The 23,015-nt window shown below is 34.1% G+C and overlaps 1 protein-coding gene across 1 annotated transcript in view; it reads left to right on the top strand.

Moving 5' to 3' along the window:
* Positions 1 to 18,648, top strand: part of PPARG (peroxisome proliferator activated receptor gamma) — a 37,686-nt gene extending 19,038 nt beyond the window's left edge. Inside the window, exons 5-7 of the mRNA XM_032194125.1 lie at positions 6,407 to 6,606; positions 10,590 to 11,040; positions 18,291 to 18,648. Of these exons, the coding sequence (XP_032050016.1) occupies positions 6,407 to 6,606; positions 10,590 to 11,040; positions 18,291 to 18,538 (899 nt within the window). The 3' untranslated portion in view covers positions 18,539 to 18,648. The remainder of the gene's footprint in view (positions 1 to 6,406; positions 6,607 to 10,589; positions 11,041 to 18,290) is intronic.
* Positions 18,649 to 23,015: the final 4,367 nt, after the last annotated feature.

Genomic DNA, 23,015 nt, shown 5'->3' with positions numbered 1-23,015 from the left:
TAATTGACTTTTGCCACCAGTTCACTTAGCAGGGATTTAGTAGTGCTTATACTCAGGTATTGGCTTCTACATTTGCATTTTTTGCTTGCTCCAGATTGTATGAAACCATACCTGCCCCCTCCATCATTTAAAAACAAATTTCTAAAAAAGAACTAAATTTTGCCTGTGAAGACATGAGTCTCTATAAAGAAGCATGCAGAAATGCAACACTGGAAGTTGTCAGTGGCACTGAGACAGATTCTACTGTTACATCCACAGATTAAAGTTTGTCCACTTGGATAGTGAAACCATCTGAACTTTACATTCTTGGAATCAGAATGTGGACTATTTGTGCCGGAGGGCTCCAATCTATGACTCTCTTTTCATAGACATATTATTGCAAAATGAATAGTTAGGGCACTTAAAAATAAAAAAAAAAATAAAAAAAAAAAAGGCGGGGGGAGAATGCAAGGAGACACTTAGCAGCTAACAGTCACATTTTTTCATGTATAAATGCTACATACCACTTGGCTGAAGGTTAAGAAAGACAGTAGTGTTCTCATGCTTTGGATATTGTTTTCCTTTCCTTCTCTAGCCACAGTGCTGCTCTGCATTTAACCCTCAATTGCTCAGATTGTATTCTGAAGTGCCACTAAGAAAAAGTTTTGTTCTTTCCTTTTGGAAATGCTATTAATTTTTTCTCTTACACTAAAAATACTATTTATATAGAGCTAGCTAATGTACTGGACAAATGAGCCCACATGGCAATATGTCTGTATTACAATTTCTGGGAGCACTGAATTGCTGAATCTGGGCACATGCTTCAAGTAAACTCAGCAAGGTTTCTGCACTGACTGTCTGCTGTTCTTCAGTGAAAGAAACTGAATTTATCATCAATATGGGAACTCATTTGTGCTCCAAAAAATCCCTAATCTAGACAATCAGAAGAGCAGAGTGCTACAGAGAGTAGTCTAGAAGCTGTCATAGAGACTTCTTCAAGTCATAAAATGTGGCATAAGGATAAGTGTTTTTTTCCACAGAAAGACAAAGACTATACTATGGCATGCAGGAGAGGGAAGATAGAGTAGCAAAGAGGATAAGTGGTCCAGAGAAATAGAAGGTGAAGCCAGGGTCATAGGAAGGTGGTGCAGAAAAGGAAGAAGAACCTGTCACCCATTTACAGATCCCTGAAAATTTTCTCAGCCACCAGAAATGCTGTGAACTCTTCTTATCCACCCTGTGAACTCTCCTTTTTCTACCCTAACCTCCACAAAGATTACCAATCCCTCCTACTTCTCTCACCCAAAGTCCCACTGCTGTTTCCCACATTCCTTCCATAAACCCACTGACCTTTTCCTGACTTTTATCTCAGTCCCCTGAAAACAAAGACAATGACTTCTCCAAAAGGAAACTTCCAGGCTAGTACCACGAAACTGAATTTTGACTCAAATTTGTATTCCATGCCAATAAACAATGACTAGCCTACTGTGTACAGACAGCATTTAAAGGTGGATCACTGTTATTAATCCGTCCTAAAAACACACATTTAGAAAGAAAGAAACATGTGGGAGTAACAGATTACTAATAAACATACAATTCATCTCCTAAAAATATTTTAAAAAGAAAGATAGCAAACTTTACTCCAAGCACAATTTTCACATGCCAAACATGACAAAAATGGCATCTTTCTGAAGGATTTTATCACTGCTTAATTATTTTACATAAAAGTTCACTATTACGATGACAGGCAACAAGATAGACCCTAAAGGTGAATATAGTACAGACAACAGTAAGATCCCATTTCCACTCTTGAAGTAAATTCACCTATTTAGAAGAAGACTTGGTCCTATCAGGTAAATGCAAACTCTGCTGATATTACTGGCTGTTTTGTTGCACTGATAGATGTAATCTGATAGCTGGCAAGCCTGCTCAGGTGGCTTGTTTTAGGTCAGAGTATTGTTTTTTTTAAGTCAGTAAAGGAGAGCTTTGCTATACCACTTTGATTAGCTAAAGAGCTAGTGCATTCTTTGATAACTGATTTAACATTTGATATAATAGCTTTCTATGATATGAGTAAGCTTTGCGATATCTAAGTCAATTCTGAATATAGCATACAAACATTCAAGAATATAAATTAATGCTTATAACCTAGGTGGCCATATAGCAATATGTATTAATTTCCTTTCAAAGTAATGTCCTCAGCATTTTAACAAAAAGGCTTGTTACATAATTCAATGCTACCTTTGGCAGTCCTATTTCTCTCTCTCTCTCTCTCTCTCTCTTGGCTAAGTAGAAGACTTAGAACTATTAAGAGTAAATAAATGTGTGATGATCTCCAATGCAATCTATAAAGTAATGGAAATAGTTTTGTATTAGAAGCACTAGGGATTATAACACAAGTCTACTTTGCAAAGGTAATTGGTTATCCTTTGTTGGATGTTAACACACTGGAAACATGATTCTGGAACACCCCTAGTTATCTTGTTTTCCATAAGGAAAACAAATACAGTGTAAATTGCCTTTTATTATAAATTCTATAGAGTGTTGTTGTAAATGCTAAATAACAAATTGTTGATAGGTTGCTGTTAAACAATACCAAACTGCAGGCATGAATACTGTAATTTACTTTCTAAGAGACTCAGCAAGATGAGAAAATGCAGAGTATTCAGAGTATAGGATACAAGGCATATGTAGAAACTGTACATACTATGCTGTCATTTTATACTCTAAGCTAAAAGTAAGCCTATTTTATCGTAGCATTATCTGTTCAATAATACAGTTCTGTGGAAAACTGCCACAAGTTTTAAAAAAGAAACTAATACCACTCTGCTAATCCCCACCCCCAGACATTTTGGTGACTTATAGAAATGTAGTTGGAAAAAAAAAAAAACAAAAGAACAACAAAAAAAGGCGTTATTATATTCACCCATTTTTGAATTTGCAGCAAAATGTTACCCGTTTGGACTCTGTTATTTAAAAGAATACATATATACCTCTTAGTTATTCTCTAATGACAAAAGAGTCTGTTTTGAAAACCCCTGATTGCTTTAATAAAATCTCTCTATCAAACAATTCTATTCCAGTAATCAGTGGCATAGTTTGTGTACACGCTGTGGTATATCGTCAAGAATTTTCCAGTAAAGAAAAAGAAAGTGGAAATTCCTATTGTTTTTAATGCCTTGGGGAAGCGTATAAATTATTTTAGAGCTAAGTTAATATTAAAAGATAGGAAGGAAAAGCAATATACTGTCCATTTTTTATCCCTTGTTCGTAAAAATAATCTTGGGGGTCTTGTGATAGTGAAATTCTAGATTATAAGCTTGCTTCTGCAAACTATGACTGTCAAGAATGGGTCCACATCAGAATCATGTTTTATACTGGTGTTTCGTCAAGCTTCATTTCCATAGTATGTACAGAATTAGTATATAGAATCAGACTATTAAGAATACATGATTTATTGCAAAGATAATGTTATTATAAATAATACCATAAATTTCCTTAATTCAATATAAAATATCAAAATACTTTACAAGTAGAATTTATCATTAAAAAAAGAAAATCTAGTCAAAAGCACCTAGCTCATGATAGGATTATGAAATCTCTCAAAGGACATGTTTCTTAGAATTGTTAAGTATTTCTTACTATGTGTGAAGAAGTCCTCAGGTCGTACTAAATTGCACTCCATATATTTCAGGGAGCAATCAACATTTTATAGACATTAGCAACTCTGATCTCCCCTTTTTATTAAGAGTCCTTTATATGAAGCTAATATTTGCCTTGCTTTGCCTTCCAAATTAGAAAGTTTACTGTAATAGTCTGACAAGTCTTGCTAGACTTCACTTAAGATTTCAGTTTGCAAATTCGTCATCAAAAAAAAAAAGATGTTGAGAAGGAGCCGAATGTGTTGGCAAGAAACCAATATGAAGCATTAAAGTATCACAAGATTTTTTCCATTGATGAAGGTATTACATAAATACAGATTTAACAAATTAATCATAAAATATAATACCATGAATGTTACAAATTTTACGATTTTAAATCTGAAACAAGGTTTAATGAAGAACATAATAATTTATAATTAAAATAAAAATGTAACGAATGTATAGCTCTGTTTGATATGAACTAATTAAACTTCAACGCTTTTATTGGCTATATTATTTTTAACACCTTCTTGACAACACATGTAGTTGTTTGTCTTTTTAACGACTACTTATGATATGTATGCAGTAATATATTTTAGCTTTATTATGGTGATAATAATTTGATTATTTTTTTAAAAAATATTTATTTTATAAATAAATATATATATTTATTATAAATAAATTCTATTTATTTTTTATCCTTATATATCACCAAAAATCTGTAAATGCTATCCAGTGTTGTCAGTGAGTTTTCACTGTGTTTACTTCATTAAATGCTTCCTATTTCTTTTGGCTTATATTTTCAATATCTAACATGCAGATATTAGTATAATGGGTTCAATTTTACCAACTTTCATGTGTATTTAAAAAAAAAAAATAATCAAGGAACGGTTTCTGTTAACAACAAATAAGAATTTTGAACAGTGATAGAATCCATTTAACTGCAAAATGACCACAAAATGTTCTTGATTTGCAGAGTTCATTGAAGCCTATATGGTTGAATTAATTCCTTGGTAGTCGTGCTGAATGTTCTCATCATTTTATTTAGGTTACACTAAGTACAAATATGAACTCCTTTTGTTTTATATCAATTTTTATACATCACTAACTTTGACATCCATTCACATTGATATCTTAACAGAATGCTGGTAGTCTCTTTGAGCCATTACCGTATGTCTCATAAACTAAGTTCATCATTTTTCTGTAATTATTTTGCTCTCAGAAATAAGGAGGGCTGGCAGTGATGTCTCACTGAAAACTATTGTTAGTAGCTGACTAAGAGTACTTAGTGTTCCCCATGAGAGGAAAAAAAAAAAAAAGTACCATGGTATATATGGTCCAAAACAAATATCATCTGGCAATCATTCAAAATTTCCTTCATGAAAAAATTATAAGCAACATACATTTACAGGAAAAAAATAAATGTTAATTTGTTCCTGTTGAACCAGATTTTCTTTCATGCTGATTTTTATTCTGACACATAAGCTCAAAAAATGCCCCAAAAATATGAAATATGCAACATCATTCAGAGACTAAGTATACTGAAAGGAAAATGTAGTAGAGTTGTAAAAAAAAATAAGCATACAAACAAATAAAAATAAAGAATACTATGAAATAGGAGAAATGATCAATATACTAAATGCTATATGTTGCATGGTTTTTTTTAACACAATTATTTATTCTCACAAAAAAGTGTCATTTTTGTTTATCAGCACACTGCCAGCATCCTCAAAACAGGAAAATGGCTGATGATTTCCAAAATAAACATCCCAAGTATAACAATTCATATGTATGTTTTTAAGAGCAATTTTTCTTTAACCAGGAAAGACACTAACCACTGAAAAAATATTTATAATACTTCTCTTTCCTCCTAAGGCTAAAATGCAAACCTTTATTTTTTCCTTCTGTTTTTTTGTTTTGATGCTCTGTTGCTCTGCTTTATTTTCTTACTATAAAATAAATCCTGGTTACTGAAATATGATATGATAAGTCAGCTTTGATCTGGATGGCTCACTTGAAATATTTTCCAAGTCAATCTCCGTAAGTATAAGCACTGCCTTGACTATTAAGTATGTAGGTGAAAACTACAATTTTTAGCACCTGCCTTACATTTGTGTAGAGCAATTGTGAGATCATATGACTAGGCAGAACCATTTCCTGTTCTGTCAGTACAGCATGTATGTAGGGTCACCGTGAAGAACTCAGCCTTTTCCTATTTTATTCCCTGTACAACCTTCTTTCCCATTCCTTAATTATTTTGGTAACATTTTATATTGCTTGCTAACTTAAGGTCTGTTGTACTATTTAGGAATCTATTCCTGCAAGGTATGTGGGTGTTTTTTTTTCTAAACAAATGAAGAAGCTGAGATCCACATGGTGGTTTGCCCAAAACCATGCAAGGCTGAACACTCTTTCCTACCTTAGGCCAACTGAATTTTAATACCTTAAAGATTCTTTACATTTTATTTAGATTGGAGGTAGAATCAGTGGTTTTCACCAATTCTGTCTGTCAGGTGAACTAATAGTTTTGCATTTCTAAGCAAGTTACTGTAATCTTACTGTTTGGACACGGATTATTTCCTCTTTGAGACTGGTTTGTTTGCATATGTTTGAAGTACTTCAGTAGGTTGCCCATAATACTGGATAGAATCATCTTAGTCTTACTTGCCTACCTACTATTTTAATTAAAAAAATGAAGAACTTATAATAAAGGTGGCAGAAAAAAAAGCGCTATTAAAATATGCATATACACTATAACTATGAAAATTACTTGTCATCTTTTTCAGCCATCAGGTTTGGGCGAATGCCACAAGCGGAGAAGGAGAAGCTTCTGGCAGAGATTTCCAGCGACATCGACCAGCTAAACCCTGAATCTGCTGATCTGCGAGCACTTGCCAAGCACTTGTATGACTCATACATAAAGTCCTTCCCTCTGACTAAAGCCAAGGCGAGGGCGATCTTGACAGGAAAAACGACAGACAAATCAGTTAGTTCCCTCTGTTTTGTTTTGTTGTTGTTGTTTTTTTTTTTTATTTCTTTTGAGTAAATGATTTACCACATTGACAACACATCTTTTAAAAAAAAAAAAAACTTTGCTGTTGGCAGTTGCATGTTTCAAGCTGTGTCTGAAACACAGGAAATGTTTTTAGATAGGATAAGTAAACATTATTTGAAAAAACTCCAAGTTCACCTAATAAAATACTTGAAACCAGTACAAGAATTTGAAGGTCATCTTAACCTTTTTGTATTCTCTGATCCATTCTTCCCGTTTTCCTTCTCCTTTATCAGAGGTTATCTTCCACACTATCTGTTTAAGGTGGCTATCTAGCTGTCAGCAGTTTGTTGCTATATTCTTCAAGCATCCGTATCATAGCATAGCATCATAAAATATTATCAGTACTGGCTCTATTCAAAGGAATATCCTTTTCGTAAGTGTCAAATGATTCACAGTACCATCAGCATCAGTAACCTTAACTACGATACTTATGGTGCTCTGATGACTTCCTGCTTTTAACTGGATTATTGTGTATCAGATCAGTATTCTATGCTGATACAAACTGAACTTTGAAAAGTAAGGAATAGAGAGATACATGTATTTGTGGAAACTTTGGAAACTTCACTGGCAGTACCTAACTTTTGGTATCAGTGGAAAGAAGGACAAGTAAGATCTGATAATTGTGGTAGTTTTTTAAAAAAATGTTATCACTATTTTAGAAACTAAAGATAAAAATAGCTTTTCCAAAACTAACTGTTTGACATTTTCTGAAATGATTGGCAGAAATTTTATTGCCAGGATTACAACAAAGACTGTATTTAATATTCTTTGTAAATTTCAAAGGTAGGAGAGGATTTGTTTTTTGTTGGTCTGTCTTTCTAAGGGCAGTTAAAATCATAATTTTAACATTGTCTCTAATTTGGTTGAAGAATTAAAAAAAAAAAAAAAAACAAACTTTAGATATGGTGATACAAATTTAGATACTTGCAATTTGAGTAACTAATCATTATGGAGTATATAAAGTTTGAACTACCGTAGCTTATTTATTGTGCAGTAAGCTGATACACTAAATCCACTTAAGGATCATTGCTTTTTCAGAGTCTTTCCACAATCCTTTTCCTCTCCATACTAGAAACAGTTTTCTGAGAAAGAATTAATGCAGCAGTTCAATGTAACTAGGTATCTGCATTGGGAAACATAATAGAAGTGGAGTGTGTAATCATATGTCTAGTTTATTGCCCTTCATCATAAAAATGTCACCAGGAGGCTTATTCTTTCTGCAGCTGCCCACTGTACACCTGTAGTACTACAAGTTCATCATAAGCTTCATACTATGCTGTAGTGATTATAGATGTGATTGGCAGAGCGAAAAGGAGAGAAGACAAGATCAATCACAGATGAGCATTCATTAGGCACAAGAAATCCCTCTGCTAAGTGAATATCACAGCCAAAAGAAAAGTCAAATTTATCATTTGAGCAAGAAGCACAGATATATCCCCCCAAAAGATTCTCTCCATCTATTTTATACATAATAGGAGAATTCATATGGGAAGGAAGTTGCAAGGAAATTTCTTTATTCAGAAGCAGAATGACTGTGCTAGGAGATTCTATTGCTTCTTGTACTGGATTCTTTAAATTTAAGTACAGAGAAGATAACCTGATTTCCTGCTTCTTCATCACACAAACACCAAGTATTTTAACAGTGAATAAGAATGTTTTGCAAGTTTTAAGGGTAAGGTAGCCAGTAATAATCAGTTCATTGCATTGTCATTCAAATTAATAGGTTTTATGAGTTAATGCCACCTATTAAGTGTGGTGTCTTAAATCTATCTCGACCTTAGACTGTTAGACTGCATCAATTGAAAAATGATCAGATATATTAAGTCAGTATGTCAGAATTAAAATTACTGGGTAAGTAATTCATCCTCTTTTGGGATATAAAGTGCTCATTTGACATAAGATTTTAGTCACAATGTTCATCTGAACTTTTTTTTAAATGACTTTTAACTCTTGATTGTCATCTCCTAATGTCAATAGAATGATGGTATAATATGGTCATTCTAAAGCACATATACATGCTTAGAATAGACAAATTTTTCTTGTACTGATGCTGCCACTTAGGATTTTATAGAAAGAATAGAAAGGAAAGACCTACCAGTACTAAAATATACATTTTTAAAAGCCTCCCCTCAGTCTTTTTATAGCAGTGCTTTACGTATGCATATGCATGCATATACATATGTGCAACTGTATAGAGAATATTTTTTTTCTGCTGACAAAAAAGCACCCCAACTTGAAAAATACCTTATCCTGCTGGCTGTGTGTTTATTTTTTCAGTTTCACACTGAAATCCTAGTGCAAGTGGAAAAAACACTGTATTTGACTGAAACTCATGGTTTGGAGCTATGATTGCCTGTGGTTACTGTGCAAGCACTAATTTCATTGGTCCTGTAAGCAGCAGAATATTGAGTTAACTAAAAGAGTTTAGAAACTGAAATCCTCTTGTGTGGATACTATTATTTGAGTTCACAGATAGACCTTTTGTCTTCTAAGCAGCTGTATCAGTTAAAGGCAAAGCTATGACAGCTGTCATCCCTCCCTCTCTTCCTAGCGAAAGCGGGTTGGAGATCTGTGTTCAACTTAAGAATTTGGCACTGAGTAGACTGAAAAACTGGTTTAATGAATTTGGAATAGAATATTAGAAGGTTCCACAAGCTAATTCTATGAGAGAGGACTACTGCCCTTGTACAGGTTGTCTTAGGTTATTTTCTAATCTTTTCTACAGCTTAAAGTGAATACGAAATCTTAAGAATGAGCACCCACAAGGCAATAGAATCTGTAATCATAAAGGATTTTAAATTTTAAAATGTACTTCTCTAGTCCAATTGTTGGTGTGTAATTCCTTGTATTTTAATTAATCGGGCATGTTAACAAGCATATTAATGTCAGTAGGTATTTGTTCAAAGCAGCATTGAACTGTTTAGTTATTTATTCTCTATGGAAAAGGTTCTTCAGATAAATTCAAGAAATCCTCAATTAACCATTTCTTTAAAACCAGAGGATACTTCTGCAAATCCTGAAACAGATTGTTGAAAAGAAAAGTTTTCTTTTTCTTAAAAGTTACTTTTCTCATCTGTTTTCAAAATTGATTTATTCCAGTTGCATTTATTTCACAGTCAAACTCATTCCTGTGTTCTGTATTGTGCTGCTGCATTGTATCATGTTATTTGTGATCTCTTCCTCAGAGACAAGTTTTAAACATAACACATCCTAACTTTGTTATTTTTAAAGCAATTAGCAGTGAAAGGTTGAATTTATCAGATAATACCATAAATTTTATAGTACTTACAGTACTTTCTAGAACTTGAACGTAACAGCATATGAAGTAATCAAAATATGAACATCCTATATCTTTCCACAAAAAAAAGTTGTGTCAGCAGAAACGCAGACATGTCATTGTATACTGACAAGATTATATTTAATATAAGAGATATAATAAATATATTTAATATAAGAAAGCAAAATTCATGTAAAAGCATTAACATTTTTGTTTGTTAATAAGTATTCCAAACTTTGAATTCTGTTATTACAGAACTTCTGTAAAGTGAAGGGAGTGTCATGAATATTCTAATTATTTATTAATATTAATGAAAAATTATTTATATTAATCATCTATTCCTACCTTCCTGCCCTTCTAGTTAAGAAAAATGTCACCCAAAGTCCTATTTTTAGCATTTGCATTCATAGAGCATGAGAAATCCTTAGGAACTACTTGTATTTTCTGTAAGTCATTTTAACATTATGAGGATATTTACTTTAATTGGTTTATGAAGGTTTAACCCCAAAGCACCTAACCTTGATACACTTCTCAGACATTCCTAAGAGTTTTCTGACGAATTATAATTCAGTTTCTCATAAGTCAAATGGTCATAGAAAAAATGTAAAAGTAACTTTTCTTTTCCTTTTATTTTTAGCCATTTGTTATTTATGACATGAACTCTTTAATGATGGGAGAAGATCAGATCAAGTGTAAGCATGTGTCACCGCTGCAGGAGCAGAACAAAGAGGTAGCAATTCGCATTTTCCAGCGATGTCAGTTTCGCTCTGTGGAGGCAGTGCAGGAGATCACAGAATTTGCCAAGAACATTCCAGGCTTTGTGAATCTTGACCTGAATGATCAAGTAACTCTCCTGAAATACGGTGTCCATGAGATCATATATACTCTCCTGGCTTCTCTGATGAATAAAGATGGAGTTCTTATATCTGATGGACAAGGTTTCATGACACGGGAGTTTCTGAAGAGCCTGAGAAAACCTTTTTGTGACTTTATGGAGCCCAAGTTTGAGTTCGCTGTGAAGTTCAATGCACTGGAATTAGATGACAGTGACCTAGCAATATTTATAGCTGTCATTATACTAAGCGGAGGTAAGCGCTGTCTTATTTAATGATATTTTATATAATAGAATCGATGCTTTAAATTCCTGTCCAAACAGGAAAGTGCTCAGCAGTAAAGGATGGGAGTGAGTTTATTTACAGGTACTTCTTGGTTAGCTTTCAGCTTTCTTGGTGTTGTTTACCACTTCTTCAGTTTTGGGCAGAAACCGAAAAAGTAAATGACCTGATATTAGTGTTGGAGCTGTAAACATCTGCTGGATCAGCAAGTAATTTAGTTAAAAGACAAAAACAAAATCAGGACTGTATTTCTGAAAAAAAGAGGGAGGGAGGGGGGTGGAATTTCATTGGCAAGACTTTCTGAAAGTTTAACTTCTGCATGAGGATTTTTTAAACCTGCAATTAGACTGTGTGGCTTGCTAATTGTACACAAATAACTTTGACTCCATAAAAATTTCAAAATAGATGTGGCATTTGGCTTGCAGGATTGCGATGGGTTTTTTATTGGTTTGGGTTTTTTCATTCACACAAGGTTTTGTTTGCCTTGAAGAGGGAAAGGAAAAAAAAAAAAGAATGCATTTCTCAGGAAAATGATGCTCTGAAAAATGCCTCAGAGAAACAGGCATTGTGTGTCCACTCTATTCACATTTCCTAAGCTGCTCTGTTTATATTAATGTTTATACTTTGAGTGAAACATGAATCTAAAAGTCCATGTATCAACCTACATTAATTCTAACACTTCTTTAAAAGGCAGTGAATTTTCAGCTTATGTCAGAGAAAGTTACTATGTTTTATCTGATTCTGAGGTTATACAGCTATTTTGGGACTTAGCTACCCAGATTTAGTTCACTTAGAATCCTTCCCACCAAGAATCTGTGATATCAGATATACATTTCACGTCAGATTGAAGTTCTTTTACTTTGGTCAATACTATCAACTTAGTGATGTCGCACAAAGAAAATTTTACCCAACTGATCTGTGTGTATCTTGGCTTAGACCGGTGGTGCAGATATCAATGAGAGGAATGTGCTGAATGTTCTGAATTCAGATCCTCCACAGAGCAATGCAGAGTATTTTATTATTAAATTATGTTTAAGCAATCAAACACAACAACCACATGCTATTGTTCTAAAATGAAACATCCTGTTGAGAGTGCATTGCTTGTTATGCATAGCTTCCTATACATTTAAATTCACAGAAAATTACTTCTGGCATTGTGTTTCATTCAGTAAAAATGTAGTATCACAGTATGGGTTATTAGACCAACTAAATCCACTTCAAACAAGTACCGTTCCCAGAAGACATTTTCTCGTGCAAACCTTTGAACACGATGATCCCTGAAGACTCTGAATTAATTCAGTAAAGGAAAATATGTTACTGGTGTATTTTTGGTTGACTTTGATGGGGGAGGAGAAATTATACAAGCCTATTAGGGCACTACACAAAACATGCCAGTATTTTGCATTTTCTAATATAATGAAATTTAACAGATGAGAAACAGGCCTCTTAAAATGCAATCCTAATTGAAAAAAGGGAACTTGCAATCTGCAAAACTAGATCTGCTATACTTCAGTGATGTTTGGTTTACATTAGAGGAAATAGGTATGATGTAACTAATCATACATTTTAGATCTCAGGAGGACAATGATCAGGAAAAAAAAAAAAAGACTTCTCTGAACCAGTTTTATCAATAATTTTTTTTAAGAATAATTTCTGAATTTTACCAATTAGTTCTTAAATAACTCTGTAGTAAATACATTCCATAAATATATATATATGAGACTTATCTAGAAAAATTCTTTAATTTTGTGATACCAAAAATCCCTCACTGTCTTTATTCAGAACTTATTTTTTTTCAAAAAAGGATGATAGTTATTTGTACAAACTGAGATTATATTTTGAAAGCAATTAAGCTTTGCTGACAATTAGAGAATAGTTTTTATCATTTAATTTAAAGCCAGATGCTACATGTATTGAACTGTATATATTCCGTGGTCTGGAACAGAAAACCAGTTTCTCAGATGTCTTAGATACTCTTTTTTTTTTTTTTTTTTTTTTTCTGTAAGAACTTTGTGAATATCAAAACAGGACAATATCATTGAAAATAGGATTTTAAAGCCAGTACATATTACCTCAAAGACTTTAGTAGCTACAGTAATACCGTTATGTTTAAGTCACTGCAAGAAATCCTGTGTACAAATATCCTAAAAAGAAAACCAGTTAGCGAAACAGAAAATAATCCTAGCTGAAAGTGAATTTGTCATTCCTCATCAAATTGATGCTGGTGCTGCCGTCTCCATGAGTGCTATCTCCTATGCAGCTTTAAAGAGAAAAGGAAAGGGAAAGAGAAAGAGAATTCCAGCTGGAATATTACATGTAGAAAGCTTTTCATTATGAAGTGAAATTTGTCACAAATCCGATAAAACAGTTCAACCTTTTGATATCAAAATAGTTGCTGTTGTAGTATATGTAGCAGTAACAAGAAGCTGACAAATTAGCTGTAATAGCAACAAAATGAAAGCACTCCCACTTCCACAACCATTTGATTGTTTCCGAGGTGCTCGGTGCAGCCACGCTGTCTCAGTGATTCCAAATGTTACTGTGAACTTGTTATTGCAAAGCTGAAGTTTGTTCTTGATATCTGTATATTTTGCTTTAAAATATTTCTGTAAATACAAACAAATCCTAATACTCTTAGTATCTCTGTCTCAGCAGTATAAAATTGTGTGTGAACAGCAAGACATTACCTTGTTCTAATGAAAGAAATACTTTATGCCATTAACAGCAATGCCAAACTTTTATTACAGCGTTCTTTTAGTTATAGTAGCTTTGAAAAATACACTTCGGTAAAATGAGATAAGGAAAACATTTTTCATGGAGATATTTTTCCTCCCTCTTGTATACCTCTGTGCCACTGAGGCATTTCCTCAGTTAGTAGCAGCCATCGTGGTAAAAATGTTAAAGAACTTGGAGCATCTTAAAAAATGCTATGTACCACTGAGGTGAAAATGAAATCTATCGCAAGAAGAAGATTTAAGGAGAATGAGGTGAATGTTTGGGTTTGTCCAAGACCTACTGGGCTTGATACACATTTATAGGTAGAATAAACTCACTCAAAAAAAAAGTAAGGGAAAACTTAAAAGGTAATTCTATAGCATGTTTATATATTATGGATGGACCTGCACTCCTGTACAGTATCTTATACAGTGTTCAGCATATAGTGGTGCTGGGGAATTGTGACAGGGTATGCCTGTGAGGACCCAGGCTCTCTCAACACACAAACCAGTATTGCAATTCAGAAATGCTGCTATATTCACTTTTTCTGGTCTCTGAGTGAGTGTGTTCTTTACAGTGAACCTTGAGCTGTGAATAACTGAGGCTTGTTTAAATATTGCGTTCAATAATTTTGCTACAATCTGAGGTCAAAAAAAGGTGAAGTTTTATCACTGAATAGTACCTAGAAATGGTCCGTATTTGACTCTTACACAAATCCTGCTCTAGCAAACCTGTTAGAACAACAACAACAACAAGAAAATACTTCCTAATCAGAGCAAGCCATGCAGATAATCACTGTGGGCTTTGAACCACAATTCTGGTGACTACAGTACATGTGACTGTCTCGGAAGAAAAACTCAAACTGCCAAGTCATATCTGCCTCAGCAAAAAAAAGTAGTGCAGTTGTTTGGTTCAGCCATATCTTTGCCTGTTTTATCACAGTAAGATATTAGAATGTATATTTAAATGCAAAATTCTCTTTGTTGAAGATAATAAAATATAAAGGCATGGATAAAAGCATGTAGATAGCAATTTCATGTGTGAGGAACAGGAAAAGTTACAGTTACTGTTAGGAACATGAAAAAAGCATCCAAATCTGTAAGTAAATATCAAACAAAATATTTTTCCCTGATACAGTATAAGACATAAATTTATACAAAGTCATGCTGTTGACACCCAACACTAAGGGGTTATTAGTCTTTCCCAGTCACTGTGAACATTTTTCTTTTTTAGTTTTAAACAGCTTCCTGCAGAATGTTCAAATGAAACAGCAAATATGACAATGAATGAAAACCTAAAGAAAAACTGAGTAAAAAAGTAATAATAAAAAGGGAAACATGGTACTCTCTTAGTCTGAAAGGATTAAAGGCACGTAGCAAACAGCACACAGGAAAAAAAAAATCAATAAATTGATCTTGTTTATCAGAGGCATAAAAATGGTTTCCAATTCACTGTCATCTCTGACCTTAATCACATCAATTACCTGTCCTTTGGCCTTCTGTAACCTAATTTCATTTTATCATAAGAATGTCCTTCTACAACTCAATTGTTTCTCTTTCACATCCCTCCTCAGTTCACATTGCCATTTTCTCCAGGAGCTTTCAAACAGCATATTAGGTTCTGTCTTCTTCAGAGGCCTCCACCACAATGTCTCCTCTAGTTTCCTCCCATTTCTCTTTCTCCCTATTCCCAAGCTGAATTTTTCTTGAGTCTTACTGCTAATCATTTCCTTTGTATTTTTTTCCACATGCCATGTCTACCTGGAGCTTCATACATTCACATTCTCCCTCCTGCACAAAATACATCTTTTCCTCTTGTAACCCAATGAGTCTGCAGCATATACATTTAAAAGCATCAGAACAACTTGAAGTATTTGCCAACAGCTTGAAATAAAGCTTTTGCCTCTTATTTCCTTCTTTGCTCATTTAGATATGTTTCTTGGAACAGAAACAGCATTTTCCTCTGTAAGAAATTTTTACTGAGAAAGTATAGCGAACTGTCAACACCCAAAAAAATAATGTCCATATCCTGAAGTTCTCATTCATGAAAAATCTCACTTGCCTTCAATGGGAATTTTCCTTCCTCCTGATTTGGCCTATTTAAAAATAACATCTTATGATCTCCTAGGCTTTTGTCATAGTCATCTTTTCAGACTGTAGTTCCACTGGGTCATTATAAAACCATTAGACTGGGTTTTTCAAAGGACCTTAAGAATGTTAGGCACTTAAGTCTCACTGAACTTCAACTGACCGAGGGCACCCAAATTTGAGGGGCTCTCTGAAAAGTTCCAGTCTCGATGCTGATCTTCTGGGTTTGCTCCCTGCGCTCTAAAAATTGCACTGGGGAGCGCAGTGCTTGAATTAGGTTTCACTTCTGAAAAACTCACACCCTAAAAATTCCCACCACAAAAGAAGCAGGGGGCAAATGGAGATTAATCTCAGAGGAAATCAAGGCCACAGTCTTTGTGCTTCTTGATTTTTATATCGCTGTACACTGAGTCATACCCAGCTAGTTCAGAGTTCATCTGCAACACAGAAGTAAAATTTAAAGCTATCGCAACCCAAAGCCAAAATTGTCAGTTTTTAAGTACTTCAAGTTGGGAAGTTTCTGAAAGATATAAAGAAAGCAACTAGATTTTGCAGCACATGTAATCTAAAAATAAATATCTACAATTTATTAGAAATGCTCTAAGTATTTTTAGAAGTGCCTTAGTTATATTGCCAAAGTAAATTAATAAAAAGAAGCTTTGGAAACAGTTTGTTTGGAACCAGTTTCCTGCTTGCTTATATTTGCTTGCAGACTTTCTGAACCATATTTTATAGTATTATCAGTTGAATGGTGTAAATAAGTGACCTCTGGAAAACAAGAATGGCTTATTAGCATGAAATACCAGAGGGAAAAAAGTATTGTGGGTCACAGAGTCTAGTCACTTACGGCAGAAGGTAGTCACATCATTAAACCACAGTCAAAGAAATACCAAGCTCCATGTTCAAACTTGCCATTATTCCCAAAATTCCCAAAATCTCCAAATCTTGCTTCTTTGATTTAGCTGCCCTTTCCTAATTAGTGACTTAAATGTATTCATGGTTTGCCTACTCGTTTGTTTCCATGCCAGCTTTGCCTTTTAGTTTACACTGCAATTTTTTCTCCTTTAGGTAAAACCCCAAAGTATTTATAAATAATTTTGTTTTTCTCCCAGACTTTTTTCTAGTATACAACACAAGCCAAGGTTATATAGTAGAACTGGATGCATAGAAAGGTTACTAAGATCATAGGAAATAACAGCCTATTTTTAAAATGTTGAATGTAGATCAACCTCCTGACCTTTCTGAAAGGGAAATATTTCCTTAGGAAAGTAACTTAAGGCTAGCTATAGGCATTACTTTTTATTGATCAACCTATTAAATTGATTTCATGGCTACACAGAAAATGTTATTTAAATTATTGACTTTTTCTCATGGAATACTCTTGATAATCAGGATGCCTTACCCAGTAGATGTGAGGATTTCATAATGTTAAGCAACCTTTGCTTTCATGGCTATAGAATTAAATAACTTACTTCAAGTTAGAAAAAAAATAAAGAATTATGTTAAATAATAATGACAACCACTTAAGAAGATACTCGCGGGCAGACAGAAATAACAGAACAGCTATTATTTGAAAGATAATAATGGTTGATGAGGAAAGATTTGCTTCTTTTCAAATAATATGCCAAAGAAAATCCTGGACTCACAGCTGTGGCAGTGCAAGTAGCTGATTTTGGTTGTAAACATCCATCCTAGATTCCTCCTTATGGAGGAGAAGGCTCAGATGGCATGAGCCCTGAGAAGTCATTTTCTGCCACATCTATCAGTTTTCCGCTGCTATAAGCATATGTGGCTAAACTGAATGTAAAAGCTATGATGAGATTTCTTAATAGCAAGTGGAACTTGGGTGCGGAGAAGACCTGAACCTGTGATTTTTATTTTTCTGGTTAGTATGACTGCGTCTGTCCAGAGCTGTACTCAGTCATGGAATATGTCTCTCACAGAAGTTGAATTTATGCTTTTTTTTTTTTTTCTTTTAATAAGCTAGCATACACCTTAAAAGTAAACACTCTTAATGGTAGCAACTACATGCAAATCTGCTTGAGTATATGTTGATTTTCATAAATTGAATTACCTGGTACAGACGATTTATCTTCCAAGTATATCTCACTGTTCTTTCCCATAGACACTCCAAGTTTACCAGGAAAAAATGCATTTCAGTATTGTATAAACCTATCCCTGAATGCACCACAGAAATCCTTGAACAGTTTCTAAGACTAGTTTTAATACTTTTAGCAAATTCTAGCAAAATCTTACAAATAAGTACATGTACAATAAGCTGTCAAACAGTTGTCAGTGTTATCTGTAAATGTTTAATATACTAAGAAATATTTAAGAATTTAATAAATGAGATTGGTGTTTCCATATTATTCATAAATGTAAAGCTCTTTTTGTTTTTTTGTTTTTTTGTTTTTTTTCTAGACCGCCCAGGTTTGTTAAATGTGAAGCCCATTGAAGATATACAAGACAATCTGCTGCAAGCTTTGGAGCTCCAGCTGAAACTGAATCATCCAGAGTCATCACAGCTGTTTGCCAAATTGCTTCAGAAAATGACGGACCTCAGACAGATTGTAACGGAACACGTGCAGCTGTTGCAAATAATAAAGAAAACGGAGACAGATATGAGTCTTCATCCACTCCTACAAGAAATCTATAAAGACTTGTATTAATGATGATAGTAGTTCTAATCCGCTGACATAATGTATGTTCTTCAGATTGCACTATTTCTTTGAGGGAAAACTTTGCATACCTAAGAAATTACTGTGAAACAGCATTTAAAAAAGAGAGAACTTAGTATAGTAGATCTATTTTATGCATATTGTTTATAAAGACACATTTACAATTTACTTTTAATATTAAAAATATCTATATCATGAAATTGTTGGCAGTATTTTCAAAATTAATTTTTTTTAACTATCTTATTTCTTAAAATTGCTTGTCCAGTATGATTGCTTCACTGCTTCACTGAAGTTGGTTAAGCATGCAGTTAAATTTTCAACTTAAAAATAAAAATCTTTCTCCTTAAGCATTTCTAGGGAAATATTTTAAGTATTATGTTTGATTCTGTACTCCCAAGGCAGCAGCAAAATAATAGTAAAATTGAATCACAGATTAGTGAAACTTCCTGTGAGAAAAACTTCCTTAAAAGTTAGACAAGTCAGGTCTGATAATATTTGTGCCTACCTGTAATTTTACACTGATACAGCTCTTTAGAAAAGTCTTTGTGTAAGCAAGAATTAGGCCCATCATTTGTGGGCAAACCCAAGAACCAAAAACTTGACCCTATTTCAAAAACTGAAAAAGGAAAAAATATGCACTGCTCATCCCTCTTAGGAAGCAGTCTTGTCAATAACTCTGCTCATGCAATTCCAAGGCAGGTGAGCAGCAGCCTGTGCGGAGGCACCGTGCAGCTGCCTCCCCATGGCCTGCAGTGCACGTGTCACAACAGCCAGTGCTAATGCAGCCTTCAGCCACTGTATGTAGTTAGAATGGGTTAACATAATACCACTTGGCCTGAGACCTTCCCAAATTATTTGATGAACTAGCATTGAAAAATATCTTCAGCCAAAATGTCATGGAAAAATGGAATAGAGTGACTCCTCTTAAACAAAAGAAAGGTTTGAATTCATTCTTGAAAACATTAACCTGTAATGGAAACCCTGCTATATTAGTTTGACTTGAACTATCATTATTTATCACTGCAAACAAGAATGCTTTGAGATATTCACTGCTGTAAAGACTGGTAATTTTCTTATATATATTGCCCTATAATGTCATCCAAGATTTCCACTGGGAGTAAAGCATAGGAGAGTGAGTAAATCAATCTTCTTTTGGTATTCTCAATGCAGCTGAGAGATTCCCTTAGATTCGCATGTACTGTGGCCACATTTACTTTTTCTGAATGTAACCACTGAGAAAGTCAAACAGGTGTGGTCCACACTGGGGGACCTGGAGAGGGAATTTTGGCAAAAAAAAAAAGCCTCTGATTGTAACATACATTATTGAAGCAAGGTGCGATCCTCAACTGAATACTCTTAGTTTCCCCACAAGATCCAGATTTTATTTATGTAGCAAAAAGTGTGCCTTCAACTTAGTTAGACAAGTTCAGTGGTGTTATATAAGTGGCCCAAAAGGAAATGTAAATGGGAATATGTGAATAGACTTGATGTTCAGTGAGTCTAAATTGGCCTTACTCCCAGTGTGGACCTTAGAAATCTACGTTGGTGAAAATTATGCAATATAGAGGCTGGCAGAGTTAAATATTAAAATAAATCCTTATGCTCATGCCTTATGTACCTGAAAATATTTCCTACTACTTGTTTCAGATAACCCCTGGGCCTATGGTCAGTAGTAAGCATTATGCCCACCAGGAAGTGTTTGGAGAATTGGATCATTCAGCCTCAAGGTTTAAAACCCACAGATGAAATTGCAGAGAGATGAAGTCAGTGTGAGGCTAAAGTGAGCAGCTTTGATCTTCACTAAGTTCGCAATGAGATCATTTCAGGTAACTTAGAAAAGATTGCCCTAAAGCAAATGGAATGTTGCATGTTAATGATGCTCAGGATTGCATGTTTCCTACACATTTCAAGATAGGCACCTTGTACTAGCTGAGCATCAAATTCTGACAGGAATTACATGCACACTAATTTATGATTGTTACAATTCTAAAGAAAGTATTCTCTCTCTTATAAATCTGTTTTCCACTGGACACTGGACATTTGAAGTTTTGCCATCTACCACTCAGTGGGAGAACCTCTATTTAATTACAGAGTTCACCCCCTGGATAGGAGAACGTGTCAGAGACTGGCTGGTACTGAAATGGACCACAGCTCCAATACTATATTCCTACAGTAGTCCTAATAACAATTCCTAAAAATATACACTGCAAAATTTATTAACCCAAGACTGCATTTCTTACACAATCCAATTTCACATCAGCATCACTAGAAATGAGATATCAGAATTAGATTTAAATAAAGAGAAATTCTAGGGCATGTTCTTACATAAGTAATATTAAATATTATTTGAAAAGGACAGTGGAAGAGATGCATTGACAATAAAATGTAATTCATGACTGTTACAGGAAGAACTTCTGTGTATCTTAATTCTATTTATTGCAAGTGGTAATGTTTTTGAAACAGTTTAGCAGTGGCACTGCTTAAGGATTTCAGTCCGATATGGACATATACAATGCATATATTTTGAGAGTGGTAGGGTAATTGTCTAAAGTAAAAAAAAAAAAAGAGAAGGCAGATTTGCAGGAACAGGTGTTATCCTTTATTATTTTGAAGGCACTGAATGCCCAAAAGTCTATATTTTTCATTCAACTGTATAAGCTGCTTTAATAAAATATATTGTTCTCCCTACATCCTGGCTTCTCTTACATTTTGATAGTTATTCATCACGTTTTCCTCAAGCCAAGGAAAATGTTAATTTTTACGTGAATTACTAATCACAGAAATGTTCTGATTCTAAGCAGTTACATCATGGTTAGGAAGTTTTGCCTAAAATACTTTTCCACAAGAATAGGTCTTAAGGGAAAAATGTTCATTTAATGGACAATTGCTATGTACTAATTTAGAACAAATGACTGTTATGAGGATATGAAAACATTTTCTCAAAAAATAGTGTTTTCTCTTGTGAATTATATTCAGAATTTTGATCTAATTGTAAATACTTTTTGTTTCTATGGGATTTTATTTATTAAAAACAAAAAACTTGCTAATGGAAGTTTTTAAGTAGGTTGTAATATTTTCAGTCTCTCTGGAGTTTTGGTTAGAGTGGGCCATGCCATGAATGAACAATTTGTTTTTTTGATCTTCAGTGCTACTAAAAACATTTAGCAACTCAAAAATAGAAACAGCTGGTATATGCCTTTCTTTGAAGAAATTCATTTTCCTTGTGTTTTACTGTCCTTCCTTAGTCATCTGCTTACAACATTGTAACATCTTAGAGATGATGGGCTGAGTGGGATACTGGTACATTTCCAGAGGTTTTACAACTTCTGAGTTTTCTGTCTTTTATTTTGCTGATAGGCTTTTTCAGTAGAAAAAAGCTGGAGGCAAATCATGTCTAGAGAAAGTCATTGGGTATACCTGCACATATTCAGCAACTATCTGCCTGTTTCCCTTACTATGTCAAGCATCAGCTAGTCATCAAAATGTTCCTTGCAGAAGCATGAAGTTCTCCATCTAACAGGAAACATGAGAGGTTCTTCAGACAACACGCACTGGTGACTATTAACCTAGAATATATTGCTGTGAATTTCAGAAAATGAAAATTTAGATTAGACAAAAACATTCCCAGCGAGACTATTATTGCAAAGGCAGTTAAGACCATTTTAATCACCGCTTCTATAACAGTAATGAATAACTACTTACCCTACTAATGCAGGTAGCTAACTGTCTTTCAGCACTGCATGAAAGGAAGCAGTGAGTTGTGTGATACTAACATAATCTTTTCCTAACATAGACAGCCCTTCAGTGGTCTAAAATATTGAAGCCTAGAAAATGGACCTCCTGATAAGTGTTGTCATGACTTGTGTTACAGAACTTCAGAATTACCACAGGCCTGCCCTGCTCTATCACTTCAGCATACATGCTCTTGGTTTCAATTCACCACTGGTACAGTTAAACCCTAGGGGATCAGGATTCAATATTTGATTTGCAATTGTAAACTCTGTTCTGAAGTTGAGTACATTTTAATAGGATTTTTTTTTTTTTCTTTTTAAATGTGAGTCAGTATCCCTCGCTTAAATGAAGGTAACATCAACTTTGTAAACAAGCAATACAAAACTGCAGCTAGAGATTTATAGAAGGAAGGAAACAAAAACCAAACCAAACCAAAAAGAAAGGGAAAAAAAAATCCTCCTGGATCAGCAGCAGCTTAATCATACACTTGTCAAATGCTTCAGCTTTTCATTCAAGCATAGGAAAAATTTATGTGCCTGTTCTTAAATCCCATTCCAACTGCCTTGCCTATGGTGTTTAAAAATCAGTTGCATAGGTGTGTCTCCAACTACATAAATACAGCAATATCCTTTCACACTCATCAGCACTAACTAGCCCTAAGCAAGTTGGTAATTGTAGCAAAAACAATTTCTGAATTTCTGATTATTCATTTTCATATGCAGGATGTAGATATGAA

The sequence above is a fragment of the Aythya fuligula genome, chromosome 10 (genome assembly GCF_009819795.1).
Source record: "Aythya fuligula isolate bAytFul2 chromosome 10, bAytFul2.pri, whole genome shotgun sequence".
NCBI lineage: Eukaryota > Metazoa > Chordata > Aves > Anseriformes > Anatidae > Aythya > Aythya fuligula.
This window is presented reverse-complemented; position numbering and strand designations above follow the sequence as displayed.